Raw genomic sequence first — 22,784 nt, forward strand, 5'->3', positions numbered from 1 at the left:
TAACTACCTGCCTGTTAGTGCTTAGGCACATTGTAAATAAAATAAAAAAGTCCGGGATAACCCCTTTAAGTGCACCTTCCCACCTGCTTGTCTTGATCTATCTCCAGAGATGTCAATCAAAGAGAGGAGGGTGAAGATGGATGGAAAAGAAGTAGGTGGGGAATTGCACTTAAAGGGGTTGTCCAGTCCAAACTACAAGTCTTTGTGACTGCAGACTTGTTAATCCTCGCATAGCACGCCCGGCACACTGTGAGGTTCTCCAGCATCGGGAACGATGGTCTTGTGACCGCAAGTATGCTAGATGCATACTCCCGGCCATATTCCAACTAGACTGTTTCTGGACTCACGCAATACACTTGCATTGAGTGAGGCCACGCCCATCTAGTCGGAATGTGACCAGGAGTAGGTGTGGTGGGTGTGATGTGACTTTGAAAGTGGGTGTGGCTTCCCTATACACAGGCAGGGAACCTGTTGTTAAAAATTTGAATCCCACTCTAGGAACACCTTGTCGCGGTGGAATGGCTTTTACCCTGTTTTGATCAAAATAGTGTTGTGACGCTCTCAGCCCTCCCTGGGAGATGGGGGTGCTTGGAGCCGGGTCAGATGTTTGGGGGGTTGCAGCCGTGGGCTGGACCCGTTCCGTGCCCAGGGCCGTCACATAAAAGGTTTAATGGGCTTTCAAGGTTTGGTGTTAATCGAGTGGATTAAATGACTACGCCACCTGTGGTGCCTGGTGATCCTCCACCAGCGCCGCGTTCAGTCCTCTGAGGCGGGATGTCGTGGCAGCAGCAGCAGATCGTACTACTCCCCACAGGCGGAGCAGGGCCTCAGGGCAGAGAAGAAGGATCAGGGGAGTAGTAGTAGGAGATGTGGTGCGGTGTAGTGCGGTGCCGCGTTGCAATAAGGAACCGGAGGCAATAGATGCAGTCTTCCAAGCTTTACTCACGATGTTAGGTGTCAGCTGCAAGGCTTCTCCTTGCTCCTAATGGCGTGCTGTGGCCACCAGTAAAGGGTTCAGCACACTCCGGGTAGTTCAGGTGCATGAATCAGGACCCCCGCACCAGAGTGTTCCTAGACTTTCCCACTAGGTCCTCTCCTGTCCGTGTGTGGTATGTGTACTAAGGCCGGGTCTCCCTCTGGACTATGCACAGAACAAGGGTACGGGTGGTGACTCTGCTCCGTTAACCGGTGGGATCCACTGAGCCTCCGGGCTTCTCCGACTAAGACTTGAAGTGACAGTCAGATATCGGGGGCCGGTACCCCTTTTGCAGCAGGAATCCCTCTGACTAGGCCAGAATAGTGAGGACAGATGGCGTATGCCGCTCCGTCTACATCCTCCTGGGATCCTTTTGCCTGTGGAGCTTGTCTCCTCTGCTCCCCTCCAGGCCTTCTTAGGTAGGGAACTTGACCGGGTAGAGACAACTGTTAACTCTAGCCCGCTCCTCGCCTCAAGGCCAGAGCACGAGGACCGTGTATCTTCAATCAGCTGCAGGTTCACACACAAAGCCACGTTCAGTGATGAAGATCACAATCAAAGAACATAAGCCCAAGATGGCCGTTTATTAAATATGAATTTTGTGGTGTAACCTAAAGTGCGTCCTCCACCCTCACCCACTACATGGTTCCCCCTTACTTTGGTTCCCCCCCATCTCCTCTTATCCCGGCTGGGGCAGCACTATGGTGCCTTAAAGCCCCCCCACAGGTGGGAGAGGTGTAGTGTTGGATGCAGAGGTTGGGGTCCTAAAAGGCGCTCCTTCCTTACCTCGGAGAGGAGATACCACACCTCTGTCTGAGGTGCAGCACCCCTGTGGCGACTGAACCCTCAGGGGCGCCACAGTGTCAAGCAAGTATCTTATGTTATTTACATGTAGGGATGAGGGGACCCGTAGAAATTTGGGTTCTGGTACCCGAATCAAACTTTATTCCAAAGTTAGGTTCGGGTACCAGAACTGTACCTGAACTTGAACCAGAACCCGAACCCGAATCCCATTTAAAAAAAAAAAAAATGGGGACCTGAACTTTAGAGCTGGAAAACTCTCTCTCTACTTCCCCCGGAGAAGTCCATGCTCGTTGTTTAGCTTCGGACAGTAACTGTCCAGTACAAGCCCCGAACGTTTAACTTGGGGTTCACTCATCTCCATTTACATGTACTATTACTATTTACTTACTCCAGGGTATTTTCTCAATTGTTTTTATTCTAGGTTCTGTCTGGTAAATGGCCACAGTGTGAATTCGCACCTACACATTGCACTTAAACCAAACTGTATGCTGGCCCATTTCTGCGGTTTTCCTTTTCAAGTGCTGCTTGACACCAGTAAACTCCTAACCACACACATAATAAGTGGTCCTGGAATCCCTACCATTTGAATACATTTTCCATTTAGTTTGCCATCATAGCGGTATTAGTGTAAAACACAATCCTGGGCGGGTTTTCACCACACATTAAATTAGGGATTAAAACAACCATGAATGGGCCTAAAATAAACCTCTATGGTATGTACCCTCCTGTGCCGGAAGACTCTGCCCTGCTTTACATGCTGTTATCAAGTTACAACAGCTGGAGCTGTTACTCTTTTTAGTAAATTGATCTAAACAGCAACTCTGTCGGACAGCTAAAAAATGCCTAGCTACGAGTCTACTTTAAGTAAACACTCCAGCCCACCATACACGTTAGATGGCTGGCAGCCGAACTATATTTCGACTGACTGCCACCTCAGCTAACTCTCCCATACACAGTAGTGCTCGTTCGACTTATGGCTGATCTCCTGGGGAACAATATCCAAAATCAGACATGCCTAATAAACATGTTCCCCTACAATCAGTTGGTGAGCACCTTCATGCACATTAGAGTGTCCACTGTACCTGTTGATATCGGCTGGTTCAGCCGACATTAGTCTATTGTGTATTGGCGGGCTGTAGACTCTCTACTACACTAGGTTTAACAAAGCATAACACAGTTTGACAAAAAACTAACGATTCATGGCTCTTCCCCCTCAGGTCCAGCACTAAACATAACATAGCCTTAGCTTTGCCGGGGTGTTCCTTTACAGCATGTTTTACTACAATCCAATTCTAATCTAATTTTCATGAATACCTATAAACACAATACCGCAAGAACTAACAAAAATAAAAGAAAAAAATTATATGACTATGTAGCGCCCCGAGGGTTCGGTCGCTACGGAGGTATTGCATCTCAACCAGATGAGCGATATCTCACTCTCAGGTAAGGATGGAGTGTGGATCAGGACCCCGACACCTGCATGCATTACACCACATTTCCGGGGGGCAGGGCGACCGATATGCTCCAAGTAGAGCACGACAGTCCCTGTCCCTGGCTGGAGTGGGGGGGAGGGAACACCGAGGAAGGGGGAACCCTGTAGTGCATAGGAGGGAGAGGGCAGTTCCTGGGTGCACTTAGAAGGAGGTATAAAAGGTGGGCACCATCTTAGTTCTGTGTTCAGTCTGAGAGAAGAAGTGACAGAGTAAGGGCCTCTGCATGGGGCTCCGCTACGTAGGCGGGCCTAGCCTGTGAGGCCCAGCCAGCACTGAAAGAGCAGGGAGTGCAGTGGAGTTCAGTCCAGTCAGAGGAGGAGACGGGGAGCAGAGGCTCAGGCCGAGCTCTGCTCCGCAGGCAGGCCTGAGAGAGTGGCCGGAGCCTGGAGGAAGGAGAAGGAAGGAAGAGGAGCGGAGGAGGCTCCAGGAACAAGGAACGAAGGGACCCCAGGGGTGTGGACCGGCAAGTCGCCACCGCACGCCCGAATCTACCTGCGTGGGAGGGTCAGGCCAAAGGGGAAGACCGGTCCTCGAAGCTAGTGGAGGCGGGGAACTACCCTCAGATAGAAACCGGAGGCTGTGACATTTTATGTGGCGCAGCCCCTCGCTACACCTGCTAGGAAGGCACCACATAGGGTCAGGGAAACGGCACCAAGGTTTACCAGAGAAGGCCCGAGGCAGCCGGACAGAAGCGAGGTCACTGGCGGGGTATGACAGGCCAGAGAAAGGACACACAAAGGGGGTCCTGTGAAACGCTCCAAAGTTATCTGGGAGTTGACCGAGCCCCTCACCTGGTGAACACAGTGCGACGTGGGACGTTATGACCAGCTGTAGTAACGTGGATAAAGAACTGTGAGTAAATACCCTGGACTGCATTACAGGACTCCGTGTCGTTACTGCTGCTCCCGCGCGCCATCACCCCCAACATCCACACTTGCTGCCCTGAGGCTATACTCCTCCCGTGGGGAGTTATACTATTTCCTGCTGCACCCACAACACCAGCCTCAGCAGTCTGCCCTGCAGCGGCGGTTCACTCTGACCGCAATCCACAGGTGGCGTAGTCGGACATTCAGCATATAGACTGCCATTTGGTTTGACCGCCCTGGGCACGGACCGGGTCGCCGCCACGGAGACTACAACTCCCAGCATCCACAAAAGGTCCGGTTCCTGGTATCCCCACACACACACACGGCCCAGGGGGCGCGTCAACTATATAACCCCTTATCAATGTGGCCTGATCTGTCCAAAATGTCAATTTGTCCATGAATATATATTGTTTCATTTATGGGGCATTTTTTGTTCTCCCCTTTTGCAGGTGGCGTGTATGCAGTTCATCAACATTGTGGTGCATTCTGTGAAAAACATGAATTTCCGGGTTTTCTTGCAGTATGAATTCTCCCTTTTGGGGTTGGATGAATACCTTGAGGTCAGTCTCTGCATATTCACAATATACTACATATACAAGTAATGCACAAGACATGGTATGGTCAGAAATGCAGTTAGTGTTATAGAATTGGCTTATAGAAAGGAGATTTCTTCTGGAATTTTACAGTTCTTGTGTCAAATTATCCTCTGGGTTTTTCTTCTATTTTTCAGGGTCTTAAGCATACAGAGAGCGAGAGGCTCCAGGTCCAAATCCAGGCTTATCTTGATAATATCTTTGATGTGAACAACCTTCTAGAAGATACAGAGAACAAACATGAGATGCTGGAGCATGTAGAGGACCTACAGGGAGATGTGGCACATGTAAGTGATGTCAGAAGGACCACCATTCTACAACATGGGCACGGTTTGCAGCTACATTCACAAGGCTGCTTTCCTTATATATTGATTTGTGGGCATGTTTTCTTACTAGCAAGCTCAGCTACACGACTGAGTAAGCAGGGGATATAGAGCGATTTAAAAGGATTGTCCATATTAAGGTTGGGGTTAAAGGGTAAATTTGGGTGTATCACATGATCAAAGATTGGTAAATGCAACTGCTAGATCGCAGCATATGAATTAGATCACATTGCGATCAGCAAGGTTCTGCTCCAAGCTAGAAGCAAAAAGTCCAACTGATTATGACATTTTGCAACTTATCACAAAAAAAACTATTTGCTTGCATTATGCTATAATAGAGCAGCGGCGTACAGAGATCTCTGGCCATGGGACTTGTGGTGCATTTAACGTTGCCATGTAGTCCTGGCCTGAAAAAGGAGGATGCTTTCTTCTAGAACTGTGCCACTCCACAGGTTCTGTCTTGTTTTACAGCTCAGACACATTTACTTCAACATGGCATGGTTTCTGAAAAAGAGCAATCATGTTCTCCTACTCTCATTCTTGCCAATTTTTAAAGAGGACCTGTCACTCGCGCAAAAAAAAAAATTTGAGTCAAATACCTTGTAAAAATTGCTGAGCTCCCCTGATTCTGTCACTTTTTTCCCTTTTGTGCTGCGTCACTCCATTGCAGAGATATTTACATTTGTTGCTTTTGGGGCGCAGTAGGTCAAGTCTCTGCTTGCAGTCCAACTGGGCGTTTCTTCAGAGTTTTCTCTGGGGCGTACACTTTAACTCCTCCCTCTGATGCTGCCAATCACAGCTCAGCAGAGTCTGGGAGTGCTAGACCAGCTGTCATTGGTAGTGTCTAATAGGGAGAGGTGAAAGCCAGAGGTGTAGCTAGGGGTTCAGCTCAGGGATGGGGATGAAACATGAGTGGGGCCCCTAACTGGGTGCCCCGGATTACAGCTACGGTGGCGCCGTCTAATAGTGGGTATAGGGTTTCCTCAGCAGATGTCTATGCTGTTACTAAAAAAAATCACTATACAAAGGCCAACACTGATATTACCATTATATGGTGATCATATAGTGGTACATACCAGTGCTGCAGAACATATAAGAGATTCAGTACAGTTATAGATAGTTGTACATTACTGAAGTTCTTTCTGATAGAGTTGTTCACTTTCCCCATCTTTTCCATCTTGCCCAGACCAACACGACAACTTCTCCAGCCACGACTCGTCTGCAGAGATTGCAACAACGACACATCTGACTTCTTACATTTCCAGCACCGTCCCGGTCTATTCCCAACCTGCACAAACTCCTCATCCTGCTGTCACCCCAATACTGAACCACTAATGCCGTATGTGTCCCTATAACTGCGCCTACTGTGTGGTACAATAATGGCTCCTCTTTGTGCCCTACATAATAATGCTCACTACTGTGACCCTTACATAGTAAAATGCCCTCCAAATAGTAAAATTGTTCCCTAGAAAATATTAATGCATTTAAAGAGGTTTTCCACTGCCGATTTATCCACCTTTCATTTGTCCTACTTCTTCCTAGCGAACACTTTTCTAATACACTTTTAGAACTTGCCCTACTCCTGTAAGCTCATCTCTGTGGGTCACATAACCTTCTGTTTTGATTCTGGCTCTGCTACTTCCGATATGGGGACCGGAATCGGAAGAAGAGAGCAGGGCATATTAATGGTGGGGGCAGGGCTACGTCTCGGTGAGATGTATGCTCAGATCAGACTTAACTCATAGGAGTGCCGGTGCACACCTAGGACGTCAAAGTCCCAATGCGGCGCGATGAAGTCACCAAGCTGGAACTCTGACCTTCCTGTGCGTGTGCCCGCGCCTCGGCTATTGCATTATTTTTCCAAGGCTGAGGGCGATAGTGCAGGGAGATTGCCTCTCCCTGCTCTACAGCAGACCTTCACTGTATCAGCATTCTGTGCATGCTGATACAGTAAAGTGTAGTGTAACTCTGTGTAGGCTCCTGAGCACGGGCCTGGGGCCACCGCAACCTCTGCCCCCGATAGCTACACTACTGGTGAAAACATAAATCTGAAGAAACGCCTAGTTGGACTAGAAGCAGAAATTTCACATACTGCGCTCCAAAAGCAACAAATGGGAATATCTCTCTAATGAAGCGACGCAGCACAAAACGGAAAAGAGCAGCAGGCTCAGTTGCTCAAGGAATTTTAAAAAGTATTTAAGGCAATTTTTTTGAACAAGTAACAGGTCTTCTTTAAGGATGCCCTGGGAGAACATTGATTGAATGAGGTATGGTTCAAGCACTGATTAAAAATGTTTTCCTACAGCTATGCCCGTCTTAAATCCTGACCACTACCCATCTCTTCCTGCCCCTGGAATATGCATTTGGTTGCCATATCTCCATCTAATGGTGGAGAATCACAAACATGAGACCCTTTGGAAGCACTGGTGCAACACGATTCACCAACTCTTTGGCGAACTGTAGTTTGCAGAATTGAAAATTCAGCTCTGGAGTACAGGGATATATTTACACATGGCAGAGTATTGTTGAAATCTTTAGCTAGCATGGGTTCACAGTTGCAAATATTTTTGCAGCATGGTTTTCTGAACGACTCATTCAGCTAAATGCATCCATTCTGTTGTGCGAATTACTATAAAACTTGTGGAAACTTCTGATCGTCTGCTGCAGTGCAAAAAGTTCAATGTTCTGAAATCTGCCTTCTCGACTGAGGAATCTGTATTCATGCAGTACTCGGGATGAAAGGGTTGTACACAGAGTGAATATTGATTGAAATTCCTATTGAGGAAATGGCTGCCAGGACTGTTGAGAAAAGGAAGTCTGAAAGAGACTCTTAAAAGGTTAACTCAGCTGTTATTTCTATATATAACTATGTACTGTGCACATACAAATATTCCATTTTGCATTTTATTATACCACCTATAGGGCTTTTGCTTTGTTTGTGGTGGTCTGTTTTTTTTTGGGGGGGGGGGTGGCACTAACAATAACATGCAATGTGGTTGTAAATCTCTGCCCCTCTCCCTTTAGCTAACAATAAAGTTACAGCAAACAGAGAATGAGTATATGAGAAGGGTGGCTGAGCTGGAGAAACAACTGGACCAAACTCGAAAAGAGCTGAATAAAGCAAAGGTAACTGCAAATGCAAATTATATTTGAGTATGACCATATGATGTCATCACCCAACATCCTGTTTCATTATAAACACAAGTCCTTTACGAGCATGACTCTATTATTCTCCAGGAGACACGTCAATCAAAAGCCTCCCTCCTTAGTCATCAGACCATTACAACTTTGCAGTCAATTGACCAAGGAGAAGGAAGCCTCTGGGTAGAACCTGCAGGAGACACCTGCACAGAGGAACCATCTTCTGTTGGTAGCAACACAGGGTCTCCTATTACCACCAATGTATGCCCAGCTTCACCATCAAGCATCAGGTTGACTATAGTATCGGAACCAAGTAAGCCACATAATACAGATTAATTGTCAACATTAATACAAGATATGAAAGAGTTAATTTGTGTTTTCTGTTCCAGATATCACTTCTCATAAGACAGAAGGATCATCTGACACCCATGCGTCCCCATTACCATTTTTGACAGCACTGGAGTCAGACATCCCAACTGTTCCACCTGCTCCTCTACTTCAAGAGCCAGAGTGCAATGAGAGCTCTGCTTCCAAATCACATACAGTATCATGGTCTACCACATTACCTGCTGCTCTTCCACTTCTTGGATCCAAGATTGAGAATGATGATGCTATCTCCCACGCACCAGAATTAATGCAATCTCAGGATGTACCTAGTCGCAAATCTGGAATTCCCGCAACACCTTCTGATGCTATGGATGGTACTTTGCGACCACCAACACCACCACCTCCTCTACCGCTACCACCCTCATCACCACCACCACAACCTGGTGCCCCACCTGTTCCACCACCACCACCTGGTGCTCCACCACCCCTATTTGGTGGTCCGCCTGCTCCACCTCCACCACCACCACCTGGTGCTCCACCACCCCCATTTGGTGGCCCTCCTGCTCCACCACCGCCACCTGGAGGCCCTCCTGCTCCACCACCGCCACCTGGAGGCCCTCCTGCTCCACCACCGCCACCTGGAGGCCCTTCTGCTCCACCACCGCCCCCTGGTGGACCTCTGTCTCCACCACCGCCTGGCATGCCTGCTCCATGTATGCCTAATGGTAAGATTAGGAAATTTTGAAGGTCAAGTTGTCAAATTCTCTGCCAGCTGATTTGATTTATACAATTTTCTTATGTTCCGATTTCCTATTCTTAGGTGTTAGCATAAAGAAAACAATTCAGCCAAAATGCAGAATGCCTGTTCTCAACTGGGTGGCTCTAAAACCCACGCAGATCAATGGAACAGTATTCACACAGCTAAATGATGACAAGGTGCTTCAGGTACTGAAACTCCTAATACTTCAATTTTATTAATTTGGTGGGTAATAAGATAATTGCAGTAACTTTACTCTTTACTTGGTGTTGTATTTTCCCTCATTATCAGGAACTTGATATGAGTGACTTTGAGAACCAATTTAAGACCAAAGCCCAGGGTACAGGACCAAGTAAGTTCTCAAAGAAAGTAGGTTCTGCACAGAACCAGCCAAGTAAAGTGTCTCTCATTGACCCAAATCGAGCCAAGAACCTTGCAATTACTCTCAAGAAAGGAGGTCTGACACCCGAAGCCATTACAGCTGCCATTCAGTCGTAAGTAGTAAAAAAAAATAAGGATGCAACAAACATCGGAGGGTGAATATTTCCCTATCTTGTTACTAATAATCCTCTGACTGTAGGTATGATATGGAGGCCCTAAACGTGGACTTTCTGGAGCTCCTTTCCAGATTTCTACCAACAGACTGGGAAAGACAGCAAATTTCTCGTTACCTGAAGGATGAAAAGCCTCTTGACCAGTTGGGGGCAGAAGACAGATTCATGGTCCATCTTTGCTCCATACCTAGGCTCTCTGAGAGAGTGAACACCATGATCTTCATTTCCAGCTTTCCAGACACCACTGCACGCCTCACACCGGTTAGTGCACATGGTGCTATGTAAAAGACTATTAAGAGGATAGTAGTTGCTGATTTGACACTGGCTATAACCATGTCCTAGTTTACTTAGATTAGAGAAAGGCAAGGAAGGGTTGGTGTGTTAGAAATTGAGGACTGGGTAAAATGAAAGAAGATCTGATACATGGCATATCCATAAGATTTGCCAAAAGAGCGAGAAAACAGAGGTTCCCTGGGAAAGAGCCTGGAACCCAACAGGAGGATTGGTGTCCAGGTCCCCTGTCCTCTAAACTCTAGGTGACTGCTACCCAGGGTCTTTGGAATCCCCCCAGAGATCTTTTGGAATTTTTGACTTCTAGAGATGAAAAAAAAAATCAATTAAATAACTTCATGACTAATCAAATAGAGAAAATTTAAATAAGACTAATGACGCTCCAGTTTTTCTTTTCTCTAGCAACTTAATGCCCTCATAGCGGCATCCATTTCAGTCAAATCTTCAGAAAAGTTAAAAGGGATCCTGGAGGTAACAATTGCTAATTATACACAATGTGGCCACTAACTTTACCAGTCTTCTTTAACAACTGGGTCGATTCACTTTTTGGCAGCTGGTTCTGGCATTTGGCAATTTCATGAACAGCAGTAAGAGAGGAGCAGCATATGGATTCCGGCTCCAGTCTCTGGATGTGGTGAGTTCTTGTGCTCGGACGTTCACTGGTGGGTAATTTTGGAATGATACTGGGATATATATATATCATGGATGGGCCCCGATTGCCATAGGCGCTCTACTGTCACGTATAGTGCCAAGTCACCTTGTATAAGTAGCAAAAATGAATCCCATTTGCAAGGTCTGTTCTCACAGACAGTAGAGTGTATATGTATGGTAGTTATGTCCAAAATTCTCTTCTTCCATTTCTAGCTTCTGGATACCAAATCCACAGACAGAAAGCAGACATTGTTGCATTACCTGGTGCGAACAATCAAAGAGAAGTATTCACATCTAGCCGATTTTCAGTCAGAATTGCACTTTTTGGAGAAAGCTGCAACAGGTATTTTTGGGATTTTCAGTAAATAATAATTTTTGAAAGTGGAACAAGTCCCTGAATAACACAAAGTGCTTCCCAGGCAATCCCTCATCACTATAAAGTGCTGTGAACATTTTTACTACCCACTTGATCGCTGAAGGCCTCTTGAGCCAGGAGGAAGCCCAACTGACTTAATTATGCACGTTCTTTCCTTAGTATCTCTGGATGCTGTGTTGTCCAACGTCTGCTCACTCCAGACTGGGATGGAGCAAGCCCAAAAAGAATTTACAAAGCAAGATAACTGTGTCACTCTGAAAGAGTTTCTGAAATCCAGCATGGATGTTATGTCAAGGCTTGCAGCTGATTCCAAGACTGCACAGGTGACCACAGGCTACACATAGGAAATAAGAAACAAACAGCACTCCTATGTGATGGTAGGATGCACTCTTGTTGGTGGACATGGTCCTATACATCCACCAAACTGTAGATCCAGGCTACACACTAAATGATTACTTTCTAGGGTGTATATACCATGGAGGGACACCATGCAGATGGTACTGTATGGGGTCATTGGACACAGGGACGCCAAGCAGAGCAACACTCTCCTTTCTAGAGGAACTACATTGTTAGCAAAGAGCTTGGCGAAGAATTGTCCCAGGAGTCCTCAATGGGGTGAGGGTTGGGAAACAAATACCAGACTTTTCTGTCCTGGGTGGCAACACTCAGCAGAGGTCAAAATGGCTCCATTGTTTTGTTTGCTTGCAATGAATGTTTTATCACCAGGAGCTTATCATTGCTGGGACACAGCAGCATGTGCATGCTAGTCTGACACGCCCCCTCCTGTGTGACACGCACCTCACTGTCTAATGGAGTTTGTACACAGAGAGCCTGGTGTGGGTGGGGTTAGCTTCCTCAGCTCTGCTGTATTGCTAAATCTAAAAACTGATTGTGCGAGAACGGCTGCACCCGTTAATCTAAGTGATACATTGTTGGAATCAGTTTCTCTTTGCCTACATCAGGCTGCTCTCAGATGAGGTAGCAAAAACCTGTTGACAGATTCCCTTTAAGAGCCAAAATGGCATGTAATGGCAGAATTACACACCTAGGCCTGGTGCTTAGTCTTTTTGTATATTTGTTCCTTAAACTGTTGTAGGTTTGTACTTTCATCTCTTGAATCCCAGGATCTGCTCTTCTACATGACAGACAACTTAACAGGAAGCCATACACCTTAGATAGCTGTCTGCCAACAGTCATTTCTGAAGTTTCCCCCACCACATTTACAACAATTCTTAAGTTTTGTCAGAGTTTACACCCCTGTTCCTATTATCTCACATGAGAATAGATGGATCTGGCAAATTACAATCCAACATTGCCGGCCCTTCTTTCTTTTAGCCTTCTTCCCCCACATCTGGTCTTCTGCCACTGAGGAAGAAATCAGGAAACCTCATTCACAAAAAAAATTGGCAGGTTTAACTCACTCTAATGCATATAGCCATCATTAGGGACAGGGTTTTATGAACTAGTGTAAGAAACGATGGCATATACATTTAATGAATATTCATTCTTTTTTCGCTTTCAGGAAGCCTATGAAGCAGTTGTTGGATATTTTGGTGAGAACAGCAAGACCACTGCTCCACCGGCTTTCTTCCCCATCTTCCTTCGCTTTGGAAGAGCATATAAGGTAAGAATATTTTTATAATGTGGTAACTAAACCCCTTAAAGACACAATATTGAAAGATTTTACAGCCAAGAACAGATGATGTAAAATTGGGTTATTGTTCACCTCAAGTAAAAGGGCCACTGGCTATGAGGGCCACATTTTTTCCTAAAATTAATTCCCATGCTAAATGTGTGTGTGTGTGTGTGTGTATGCATGTATATATATATTTAGCAATGCAGCAAGCCACTGCATTACAAATGTCCAGGGGGTGTGTTCTGGCTGACCATTTACCTCCCCCCTCAGGTGACTGATCACATGACTGTGACATCAGCTTTAAATGAATATTGTTGCTGTACATTGCTGAAGTCTGTATCTGAAGCTAAGTGGGCATAGCTGCCACTGAAAAGGCTCAAGGATATACATGTGTAACATTCCTGTGAGCCATTGAGATGGACTATGTTATAAACAGTTTGAGGTGTAATAAACTGCTGGTCTTCATATTACTGGAAAACGTTGCATGTGTGCTTTGATTGACCCAGTGAAGCGAGTGCCCCCAGCGTGATGAATAGTGCTACCTTACAGTTGGTTAGAGAATGCGGGCAACTGCAGCCTGGTTGCTAGGGGTAATGGCACAGGACGACGAATGTGGATGCAAGCATCTTGCTGTGGCTCGGTGGGGCCACTAAGATTAAAGCATCTGACTGTAACTCAGCGGGCTTACGAAAATTGTCGTCGCACTCAAACCTGGTTTGCAGTGGCTTGGTGGGGCCACGAAAATTTTCCAGGGAGAGCGGTGTGAAGTGTCTAGTGTGAACAGTGTACCGCGATGGCTATGAATGGAGCAGTATCCCCAGACGGAATGGAGAAGTGGTTAGATGACCGGCTGCAAACGCTCTTCAGCAAAATTGAGTTTTCTGAAGAAATGCAGGAGCAGATAAAGATGGCTGTGAAGGGAGCAGCAGATGAGTCTGAAGCTGCTGAGCGGTTAAGGTACCTGTTAAAGTTACAGCAACAGGACATGGTGCAGGAACGGCAGGAGCTGTTGGCACCGTATAGAATGGCGGCAGCGGACCATTCTGTGAGTTCTCCTGGGGCACCGGTTTTGTTCCAGAGTGACCGGGGAGGTGGTAAGAGATGTTGTCAACTAGGTCCTAAGACTATCGCGTGTTTTTTTTTTAAAAAAAAAAATCCCCCTACAGGTGTGGGTGTCCAAAAGGGTGGAGTCTCAAAAGGGGGCGGAGTTTTAAAAGAGCGTGGAGTATAGAAAACCAAAATTGGTTACTGGTTGTGGGTTGGTACCTCCTAAAAATGACAATTTGACCGTTGATAACGGGGTAGCTCCAGTAGAAGGGGTTGACGTCAAAGTGGGAGGTGACTTGTTGGTCCACAACACCATGGGGAGTGACACAGACCCCATAGCTGATGGTGACACCACGAAAGTAGAAAGAGAGTTCAGTTAGGAGGAGCTAGACGAGGTGAGAAAGTTCCCCTCTCGTCGTCGACGGTGCAAGGGCCACAAGAAAGTTGCGTCTGTAGCCTTTGCTGAAAGGGCAAATAAAGAAAATGCGATGTTGTGTGCCTTTTATTCCGAGTGTGGATCCTCCTTTAGAAGCAGAAGAGATTAGGAGGGAAGAGGAGTTGACGTTGCCAGTAGCAACCTCCGGTACAGTATCTAACAACAATTGGAAGGGAAAGTTCCAGAAAAATAAAGAGTAGGTTTTTCAGTTGGAGCTTGACAAAGCGGAGTTGGAAGATGAGCTGTGCAAGGTGAAAGATCGTTTCTCCCTGGTACAGTTAGAGCTGATGCAGGTGAAGCAAAAGCTGGATGAGGGTCTACACCAGAGGGATAGGGAGCTGTCTTCCTTAAAAGAGGCGCTGCAGGATGAAGTTTCTAGATGTGATCAAAACCTAGAACGACTACGCGAACAGTTCAACCGGGAGCTGTGTGAATCCAAGAAGGAGTTTGGTGAACTCAGTAAGGATCTGCAACAAATTAAGAGAGACTATGAGGATCTCCTCAAGGTTAAGGAAAAACTAGAGGATGATAAGGCGGATGCAGAACACATGCGCCGAGTGATTGCGACCACTCTACAGGACACCCGGGATGAGAATGATGATTTCCGCAGAAAGATCCCAGGACTGGAAGCTCAGGGGAAGGAGCTCAGACGTTCTGTGATGATCTCCAGAGGGCAGAGACGTGCCTTAAGGATAGAATCTGCAGGATGGAGGAGTCTATTGGAGAACGGAGGTATGAAGCAAATGCCTCTTCGAATAATGCAAGCTTGGGTGATTTGGTGGATGTAAGGACCGAGATAAGGGAGCTCAAGGAGTCGTTACAAGCCCATTTGAAGCAAGAGAAGCTTGAGAGACTGGCTGTCGAGAGCCGAGTGGGCGCATTGGAGACAGAGAAGTCTGAGAGAATTCTGCTGATAAAGGAGCAGTTGAAGCAGGAAGAGCTTCAGAGATGGGTTGCTGAGAGGCGAGTAGCTGAGCTAGAGGAAGAAGTTGTCGAGCTCAAAGGTCGCCTGGCAAAGTACCAATCAGTGAATGAGGCCTCCTTGGAGAAGAAGGGCAAACAAATTGCGCTTAATCCTTTAAACCATGAGAAGGTGGACCTGAGGTGAGCTGAGAGTGTGTTAAAAGAAGATAAGTATGAAATGGAAGTGGTCAAGACAAGAATTCTTGAATTCATAGCTGTGAGTCAGCTCAGGGGAAACATACAAGGTGAAGAAGCTGAAAGTCAGTTGTCCCTGAAACCTGAGCCAGAAGATCATTTGGAGACCACTGGTGAGACAGAAATGTCTCGGTACAAGTGTCTCATAGATGTACCCGAAGATTTGAGAGAAGAATGCACCAGAGAGTCAGTGCATGAAGAGTTTAAGAAGGCTGTGGGAGCCTGTAAGGTGTACTCAACCTCAGAAGCTAAACAGCTGGTGGTCCTGTCCACAACCGAAGTCACAGTGAAGAGGGTGGCTATCCTAAGTGACATGCACTGGCGATGTGTTCGCACGAAGCGGTTTGTCCGGTTGAAGACGGAACAAGCCATTAGACAACTGGAGCTTATGAGAAAAGCTCAAAGTCTGCGGGAAGAAGTCATCCGGGTGCCTTATGCTTTGGTAAGAAAGCTCATTGGGAGAAATGTCCGAACCATGCAAATGATGGTAAAGAAGTCTGGTGTGATGAAAGTAAGCAGTCCACGTGATCGTCAGGACTGGATACCAGATGAAGACGGCATGGTGTCATTCTCCGCTGTCGGAACGGAAGAAAATCTTGCATATATACGCATGCTGATGGAGTACCGAGTGACCTACCTGTGAGAGGTAGAACAGTTGAATCTCGCCAGACTGCGAATGGAAAGACAGCATCGTCTGAGCAGCAGAAGATGGCAGCCGTCTAGAAATTGTGAGACCAGACAGAGAAAGGGCCCTTCAAATAATTGTACTACTGTAGAAGTTAGAGACCTTTCAAGATGTCCTGAGGATAGTGGGCGTGGGTTTAGAGGTAGTGAGTCCGCCAGTAACTCAGGTCTGAGAGGCCCATACAAACGACCCAATAGAGTACGGGACCGCACGAAGTCAGACCTGACCTTAGATACGAGGGCAAGTGAGTCACACTGCTGTATTGACCGCTGGGAGCGGGGGAGGTGTTACAGGGTTACGACTCGGAAATGTGACTTGACGAAGTTATTGACAATAACAGAGGGTAGGTCCCTAAGGAATGGGCTAATGTTGATGACTAATGTTCCAGGGGCTGAGCAGTGCAATTGTCAAGTACATGGTCTCTGTGGGAACTGTGGGTTATAATGTGATTGTGCATATTATGTGTTCAACCCCACAAGTTTGAAAAGGGGGGGATATGTAAAGCAGCGGCTTGCTGCATTGCTAAAATGTCCAGGGTGTGTGTTCTGGCTGACCATTTACCTCCCCCTCAGGTGACTGATCACATGACTGTGACATCATCACAGGTCCTGTGTGCACAGAAGGATATATAAATCCTGGTGGTTTTGAAACAGAGAGAGAGGCCTGGTGAGGCCTAGAGAGAGGCCTGGTGAGGCAAGAACCTGGTCCCTGTGTCTGGGACTCCACTAGCCTAGAAGGAAAGAGGCTGGATCCCTGTGTCTGGGATACCAGTAGACTTGGAAGGCAAGAAGCCTGGTCCCTGAGTCTGGGACTCCATTAGCCTGGAAGGCGAGAGGCTGGATCCCTGTGTCTGGGATACCAGTAGACTTGGAAGGCAAGAGGCCTGGTCCCTGTGTCTGAGATACCAGTAGCCTTGGAAGGCACGTGGCCTGGTGACTACGTCTGGGGAGCCTTAAAGCCACAGCTGTGGCAGAACAGAGCTGATAGAAGCAGCTGAGACCCGGCAAAGGTAAATCGGCACTTTAAATGAATATTGTTGCTGTACCTTGCTGAAGTCTGTATCTGAAGCCAAGCGGGCATAGCTGCCACTGAAAAAGCTCTAGTATACATGTGTAACATTCCTGCGAGCCATTGAGATGGACTATGTTATAAACAGTTTGAGGTGTAATAAACTGCTGGTCTTCATATTACCGGAAAACGTTGCATGTGTGCTTTGATTGATTGACCCGGTGAAGCGAGTGCCCCCAGCGTGATGAATAGTGCTACCTTACAATGCACGCACGCACGCACACACACATAAAAGATCTCTCATTCACTGGGGAATTTGACTTTTTGGTGCAATGGAGCTGCACATTGAGCATACTATGCGTTATTTCATTTGATTTTCCTATTACTTCTCCATTAGCAAGCTGATCAGGATCTGGAAACTTGGAAGAAGCAGGATGCAGCAGTCGCTGAAGAAAAGACTCCCACTCCAGAGAAACCAACCACGGTATGTAATTGGAGAAGTTATTTATTATGCTTACTTGTATATCACCATCATATTCTGTCCCCATTGGGGCTCACAAAATAGATTCTCTATCAGTATGTCTTTGGAGTGTGGGAGGAAACCGGAGAACCCAGAGGAAACACACACACACACACACACACACACACACACACACACACACACACACACACACACACACACACCCCCCATACAAACTTATTGCTGATATTGTCCTTAGTGGAATCTGAACCCAGGACCCAGCGCTGCAAAGCAACAGTGCTAACCACTGAGCCAGTGTGGTTAGCTAGGTATTTATACCCTTAAAAATATAAGACTGTTCAGTCACTATTCACATTGGTTATCCAGTTGCTCTAAAGCTGTTGTCTCCGAGCTGTGGAGCGACTACAACTCTCAGCATGACCTGGAAATCTAGAATTATCAGGGCATGCTGGAGTTAAAGCCATGTACCTGCTCGAGACAAAAGCTTTATAACAATGGAAATAGATAGCAGGTGAGAAAATTATTCCATTCCATAGAATCTTTTGATGTATGACAACCTTTTTAGGGTAAAAAATTGTAATTTGTTTTTTTTTGGATTTCAGTCTCCACCAACCAAATCCTTAAAACCACAGATCAATCTGATGGCGGAGTTGAATAAGAAACTGCAAACGAAAGAGCCAAGAGTGTATGAGGAAAACTGGGTTATAGAGGACATCATAACAGGTGAAGATATTTGGGATGTCATTTACTAGGTCACAGACCATAGGCAGTGTGTGTGTGTGTGTGTGTGTGTGTGTGTGTGTGTGTGTGTCAGTTTTTGTTACATCACAAATCTTACTCCAGTAGCGCTTGGAGTAGGATTTGTGGCGAAGCGCACACCACTTGTCCGACACTCCCGATTCATGAAGATTCATGCGCCTTTTTTTTTTTATGAATCAGGAGCGTCTGACTCCAGCACATCTCTTCATCAAGACAGACGTGACTTGGCGGTCTTGATGAATCAAGCCCACGCACTCTACACTCGCAAACTTTTGGTTTTCAGTTATCACACTAAGCCTAATATTAGACACCTACTTTCAATTCCTCATATGGACGTTGGCAGGAATTGACTAATCAGACCTCATTTGTTTGTATAGAAGTATAAACTGTGCCTGATCTAATCTGGGCAGAGATCATTGTGCAGGCATTGTATTGTGATCTGTGATGATAATGCAGTTGCTGAAAAGTCATCAGAACAGGAATTATCAATCTAATAGAAAGCTTAGTAGCCAGTATGGGAATTAAAAGGTTCCTGGCAAAGTTGGAAAAATTAAACTGTTAGGAAAAAACTGAGTAGGACTAAGGGCCTGATTCATATTGCATTTGCACCCTTTTTGTTTGCCTAGCTTTTGTTGTTTTTCACCCATTTTTCATTTCTACCTTATTTTTCTTTTAATTTGCACCTTTTTTTTAAAAAGTCTATTTTCTAAGTATGTATTTGTTTTGATTCATCAGCTGCAACTTTTGGCACAAATGTACTTTAGTCGTCCCCAGAGTGATTTTACGTACTCTTGAAACTTTGGTGCAATTTTTGCACATTTTAGTAGAACATTTAACTTTTCACAGAAAAAAAAGCAAAACAGGTTAAAGACAAAAATAAAGAGCTTTTTTTGGGGGGGGCTCAAAATTCATGAACCATGTGCACCATTTTGATGAATTTGGCACAAAAACAGTCAGCGAATACCACAAGCCAGCAAAAGACAAGAGACTTTAAAATTGCAAATTTAATTGTTTGCTCGGAGTAAATTTTTAGCCATTTTAAAACAGTCCAGAACTTTTATATTGTTCTTCACCCATTTTCTTCCCATCAGATCTGAGGAACCAGCCATATAGAAGAACAGACATTTCCAGGAGAAGTGTGAAGAAGCCGAACAGTGGGGCGGCAGTGACCACAACAGACGTACCAATCTAAGGCCTAGGACAGGGAAATGTATGGAGTTTCTGCAGCAGGGGTTCCCTTTCCAGTTCCCACCAGATGCGCTTGGTGTAGACTTTCCCAAAAATGTTTGAAAAGCCAAAATAATATTTCACAAACCCTGATCTGAAGGATGACAAAGGACTTGATACTAAAATATAAGCCAAATCTATTCTGTCAAAGTGGCGGGCGATCTGACGGGGGAGAAAAGAATAGGATCAAGCACAAAATTATTATCCTGTGCTTCCCTTTATAACTCATATTGATGTTAATGGGGCTTCCAGATCATAAAGGCAATTTCCTTACACCTAATGTAAAACTTTCAGGAAACAATCATTTTTGTAGAAAGGGGAAAAAATATATCTGTACTCCCTTCAGTCACTCAGGAAAAGCAGTCCGCTATCCTCAGCTAGAAAGTGTGACCAATCTTTATGGATTGCTAATCCCATCCACAAGAAATGGGTTGGCACAGGGATCCTGTAAGGTGGGAAAACATTTAGGAATTTTTCCCATGATAAATACATTTGGAATGAGCCATCCAATGTGTCATGATGACCCCGATCACACTATATTACAGTTTACACACCTGCCCATGGCTCTTTTATTGTGTACCCTAGTGTAAATAGGACACGCGGCTTTATATTTCATATTGTATTCAGTATTGTATGTACCCTATTCTGTATATATAGCATATTGGCTCTTGTGGCTTTCATTGCCCCCCACTACTTGGTAGGGGAGATGTTAAACATAGTGGCTTTTGACTATAGGCTGCAGAGATTAACAGGTTGCTCATTCCTTGCACAATGTCAATGACCGTAGTTAAATTCCCTTGTATTGACAAAAACACACATCCTGTAGTCACCACTAGAGGGCACACATTGTACTCTATAATATTATGTATAGAGTTTAACAGTATGCTATGAACACAGTCTAGTGGTGGCTGCAGGGAGCAAGTTAAAGGGTTAACTTCTTAAACGGCTGCATCATCAGAAAATGACCTATTGTTTAAATTCGTTTTTTGTGCTAAAGGGATTGTCCGTTCTCACTCAATGCAAGTGCACGAACCTGTCTCCGTGATTTTTGTACGGACATGTGAATAGCACCATAGACTATAATGGGTACGTGTTGTAGTTGCGATTAAATATGGATGCAACATGTACGTCTGAAAGAAGCCCAAGTCCACGACCCCACTATCAGTATTCAGACAGTATTTTCCTCACCTGGTTTGGAAAGCCAAAACCAGGTGAGGAACAATCAGAGAAAAGGTATAATAGCAACAAGTCACCAATTCTGCATTTATCACCCACTCCTGGTTTTGGCTCCCACTCCTGAGAAAAAATACTGATCAAATACCGATAGTGGGGCCTTGGCCTAAATAGGATAATGGACTTCACCAAACAGATAACTGACTCCACCTGCGTTATTGGCATGTCAGCACGTGGTCAGTATTTTTCATCAGTATTTGTCAGCCAAAATCAGGAGTGAATCCTACATAGGCAAAGTATATATGAAAGATGCACACCTCCACCTCTTATGTGTTTTGGATCCACTCCTGTCTTGGGCTTACAAACACTGATGAAATATGGACATGTGAATAAATCCTAAACTCAAAGATACATAAAGAAATAGTCCTGGTAGAGTAAAAAAAAACAACAACATTCTGGTCTAATCATGGTGCTTCGCCTTGAAATCCTAGATGGGGCTGGCAGGTAGCCATCACAGTGCTGTGGCATATTCACATGCTGCTAGTCGGCTACATATGAAAGATGCTGCCATTTATATTAGCAGAACCTAAGATAACAACAAAATAATCAAATACCTTGTAGTAATAGTACATGTAAATCACATAGGGTACTTAGTTAACATTGCTTTGATAAAAAAACAAAAACTTAAAAGCCACCGCGACAAGGGGTTCCCAATTGGGACAGTACCTGACTCTTGAAGTTCCCCTCACTATGTGTCAGCAGATGTAAAAATAGATGGGGAGCAGATCAGAACCCAGACCTGACTTTTCAGTCACCTGACCGTAGAAAGCTTTATAAACAAAATGAATAGCAACACCCCTTTTTGCACAAAAAACTAAACCAAAACCTAAAAAAATCTGAGCCGGAGCACATGTTGTTATAAGTGCAATGCATAGGTGCGAATTCACACTGGCCATTTAACGAGCAGAACCTAAGATGAAAACAAAATGAGCCAATAATTTGGGTACACTTTGTCATGGTTGGATGGCTTTTACATTTTTTTGCTCAAAATAGTGTCAACTAAGTACCCCTTATTTATGTGTACTATTACTATTTACTTGCTCATTTGGTTTTTATCTTAGGTTTTGCTTGTTAAATGGCCACAGTGTGGATGCGTACCTATGCATTGCACTTATACCAACATATGCTGTGGCTCAATTTTTTTTAGGTTTTCATTTATACTAGCAGTCCAGCATATCTATCAGTGTAGCAGTGAATCAGAAGGGAGCATATGTGCTCTGATTCAGCGAGAGCTTGATCTCTTCCCATTTGCCAGGGAGATTTATCCTGTAGTTAATCACAATGCAGAGCATTCTGTATATTACATGCTACTAATATAAAAAACATGGAGTTTAGCTGGTATAAAATACATTTTATTGGTTATACATGCAAAAATGGGATCAAACCGTACAAGTAATGTGACAAGACAGATGGGAACTGATGGGTCACAGCTGGAATGCACCCTAACCGAGCCCATCAAAAGTACTGCATTGCAAACTGCAGTGCAGGTAGCGTTGCGAAACGCGCGTCAAGGTTGCCCCTTGACCGCCATAACCAGCTGATTTGCCCCGGCACCCTTCCTGGTAAGGCTCAAACCCCTCTATGCCTCATTTTTTTTAAACTGCTACTGCATGATTTACTGACTGTTTAGATTAGAGGCATATTCTGATTGATTGGCACTTTACTTACCCGCATTGCACTTTGCTATGCAGTATGCTAAACTCCATGTCCTCCAAGTTTATCATGTGTATTAGGAGTTGGTTTTGTTCGGCGCATCATGACACATTGAGGTGGTCAGTTGCGCCGTCCTTTGGATATGTTACTGGCCTATTTTGTTCTAATATAAAAACCATCAGATTTGGACGCCTAGATATTGGTCATCGATGCCGTTTTACATAGCCTGTAAACCTTTGCGTCTATAGGTGTAGGCCTGCAGCAGCCGTCTCCAAGCTGCAGCTTCCTAGCGGTTGCAAAACCAAAAAC

General features: G+C 45.3%; 1 protein-coding gene across 1 annotated transcript in view; it reads left to right on the forward strand.

Moving 5' to 3' along the window:
* The window catches only part of FMNL1 (formin like 1), a 58,098-nt gene extending 36,092 nt beyond the window's left edge, over window positions 1-22,006 (forward strand). The window contains exons 11-26 of the mRNA XM_073683176.1: window positions 4,589-4,699; window positions 4,870-5,019; window positions 8,080-8,181; window positions 8,293-8,509; window positions 8,586-9,248; window positions 9,344-9,468; window positions 9,572-9,774; window positions 9,861-10,095; window positions 10,528-10,596; window positions 10,679-10,759; window positions 10,990-11,119; window positions 11,312-11,475; window positions 12,675-12,776; window positions 17,520-17,606; window positions 18,206-18,326; window positions 19,454-22,006. Coding sequence (XP_073539277.1) covers window positions 4,589-4,699; window positions 4,870-5,019; window positions 8,080-8,181; window positions 8,293-8,509; window positions 8,586-9,248; window positions 9,344-9,468; window positions 9,572-9,774; window positions 9,861-10,095; window positions 10,528-10,596; window positions 10,679-10,759; window positions 10,990-11,119; window positions 11,312-11,475; window positions 12,675-12,776; window positions 17,520-17,606; window positions 18,206-18,326; window positions 19,454-19,554 — 2,661 coding nt within the window. The 3' untranslated portion in view covers window positions 19,555-22,006. The remainder of the gene's footprint in view (window positions 1-4,588; window positions 4,700-4,869; window positions 5,020-8,079; window positions 8,182-8,292; window positions 8,510-8,585; window positions 9,249-9,343; window positions 9,469-9,571; window positions 9,775-9,860; window positions 10,096-10,527; window positions 10,597-10,678; window positions 10,760-10,989; window positions 11,120-11,311; window positions 11,476-12,674; window positions 12,777-17,519; window positions 17,607-18,205; window positions 18,327-19,453) is intronic.
* The last annotated feature ends 778 nt before the right edge of the window (window positions 22,007-22,784 follow it).

This window comes from Phyllobates terribilis, unplaced genomic scaffold, assembly GCF_046119375.1.
Source record: "Phyllobates terribilis strain yellow unplaced genomic scaffold, ASM4611937v1 Scaffold_5__5_contigs__length_657084704, whole genome shotgun sequence".
In the NCBI taxonomy this organism is placed as follows: domain Eukaryota; kingdom Metazoa; phylum Chordata; class Amphibia; order Anura; family Dendrobatidae; genus Phyllobates; species Phyllobates terribilis.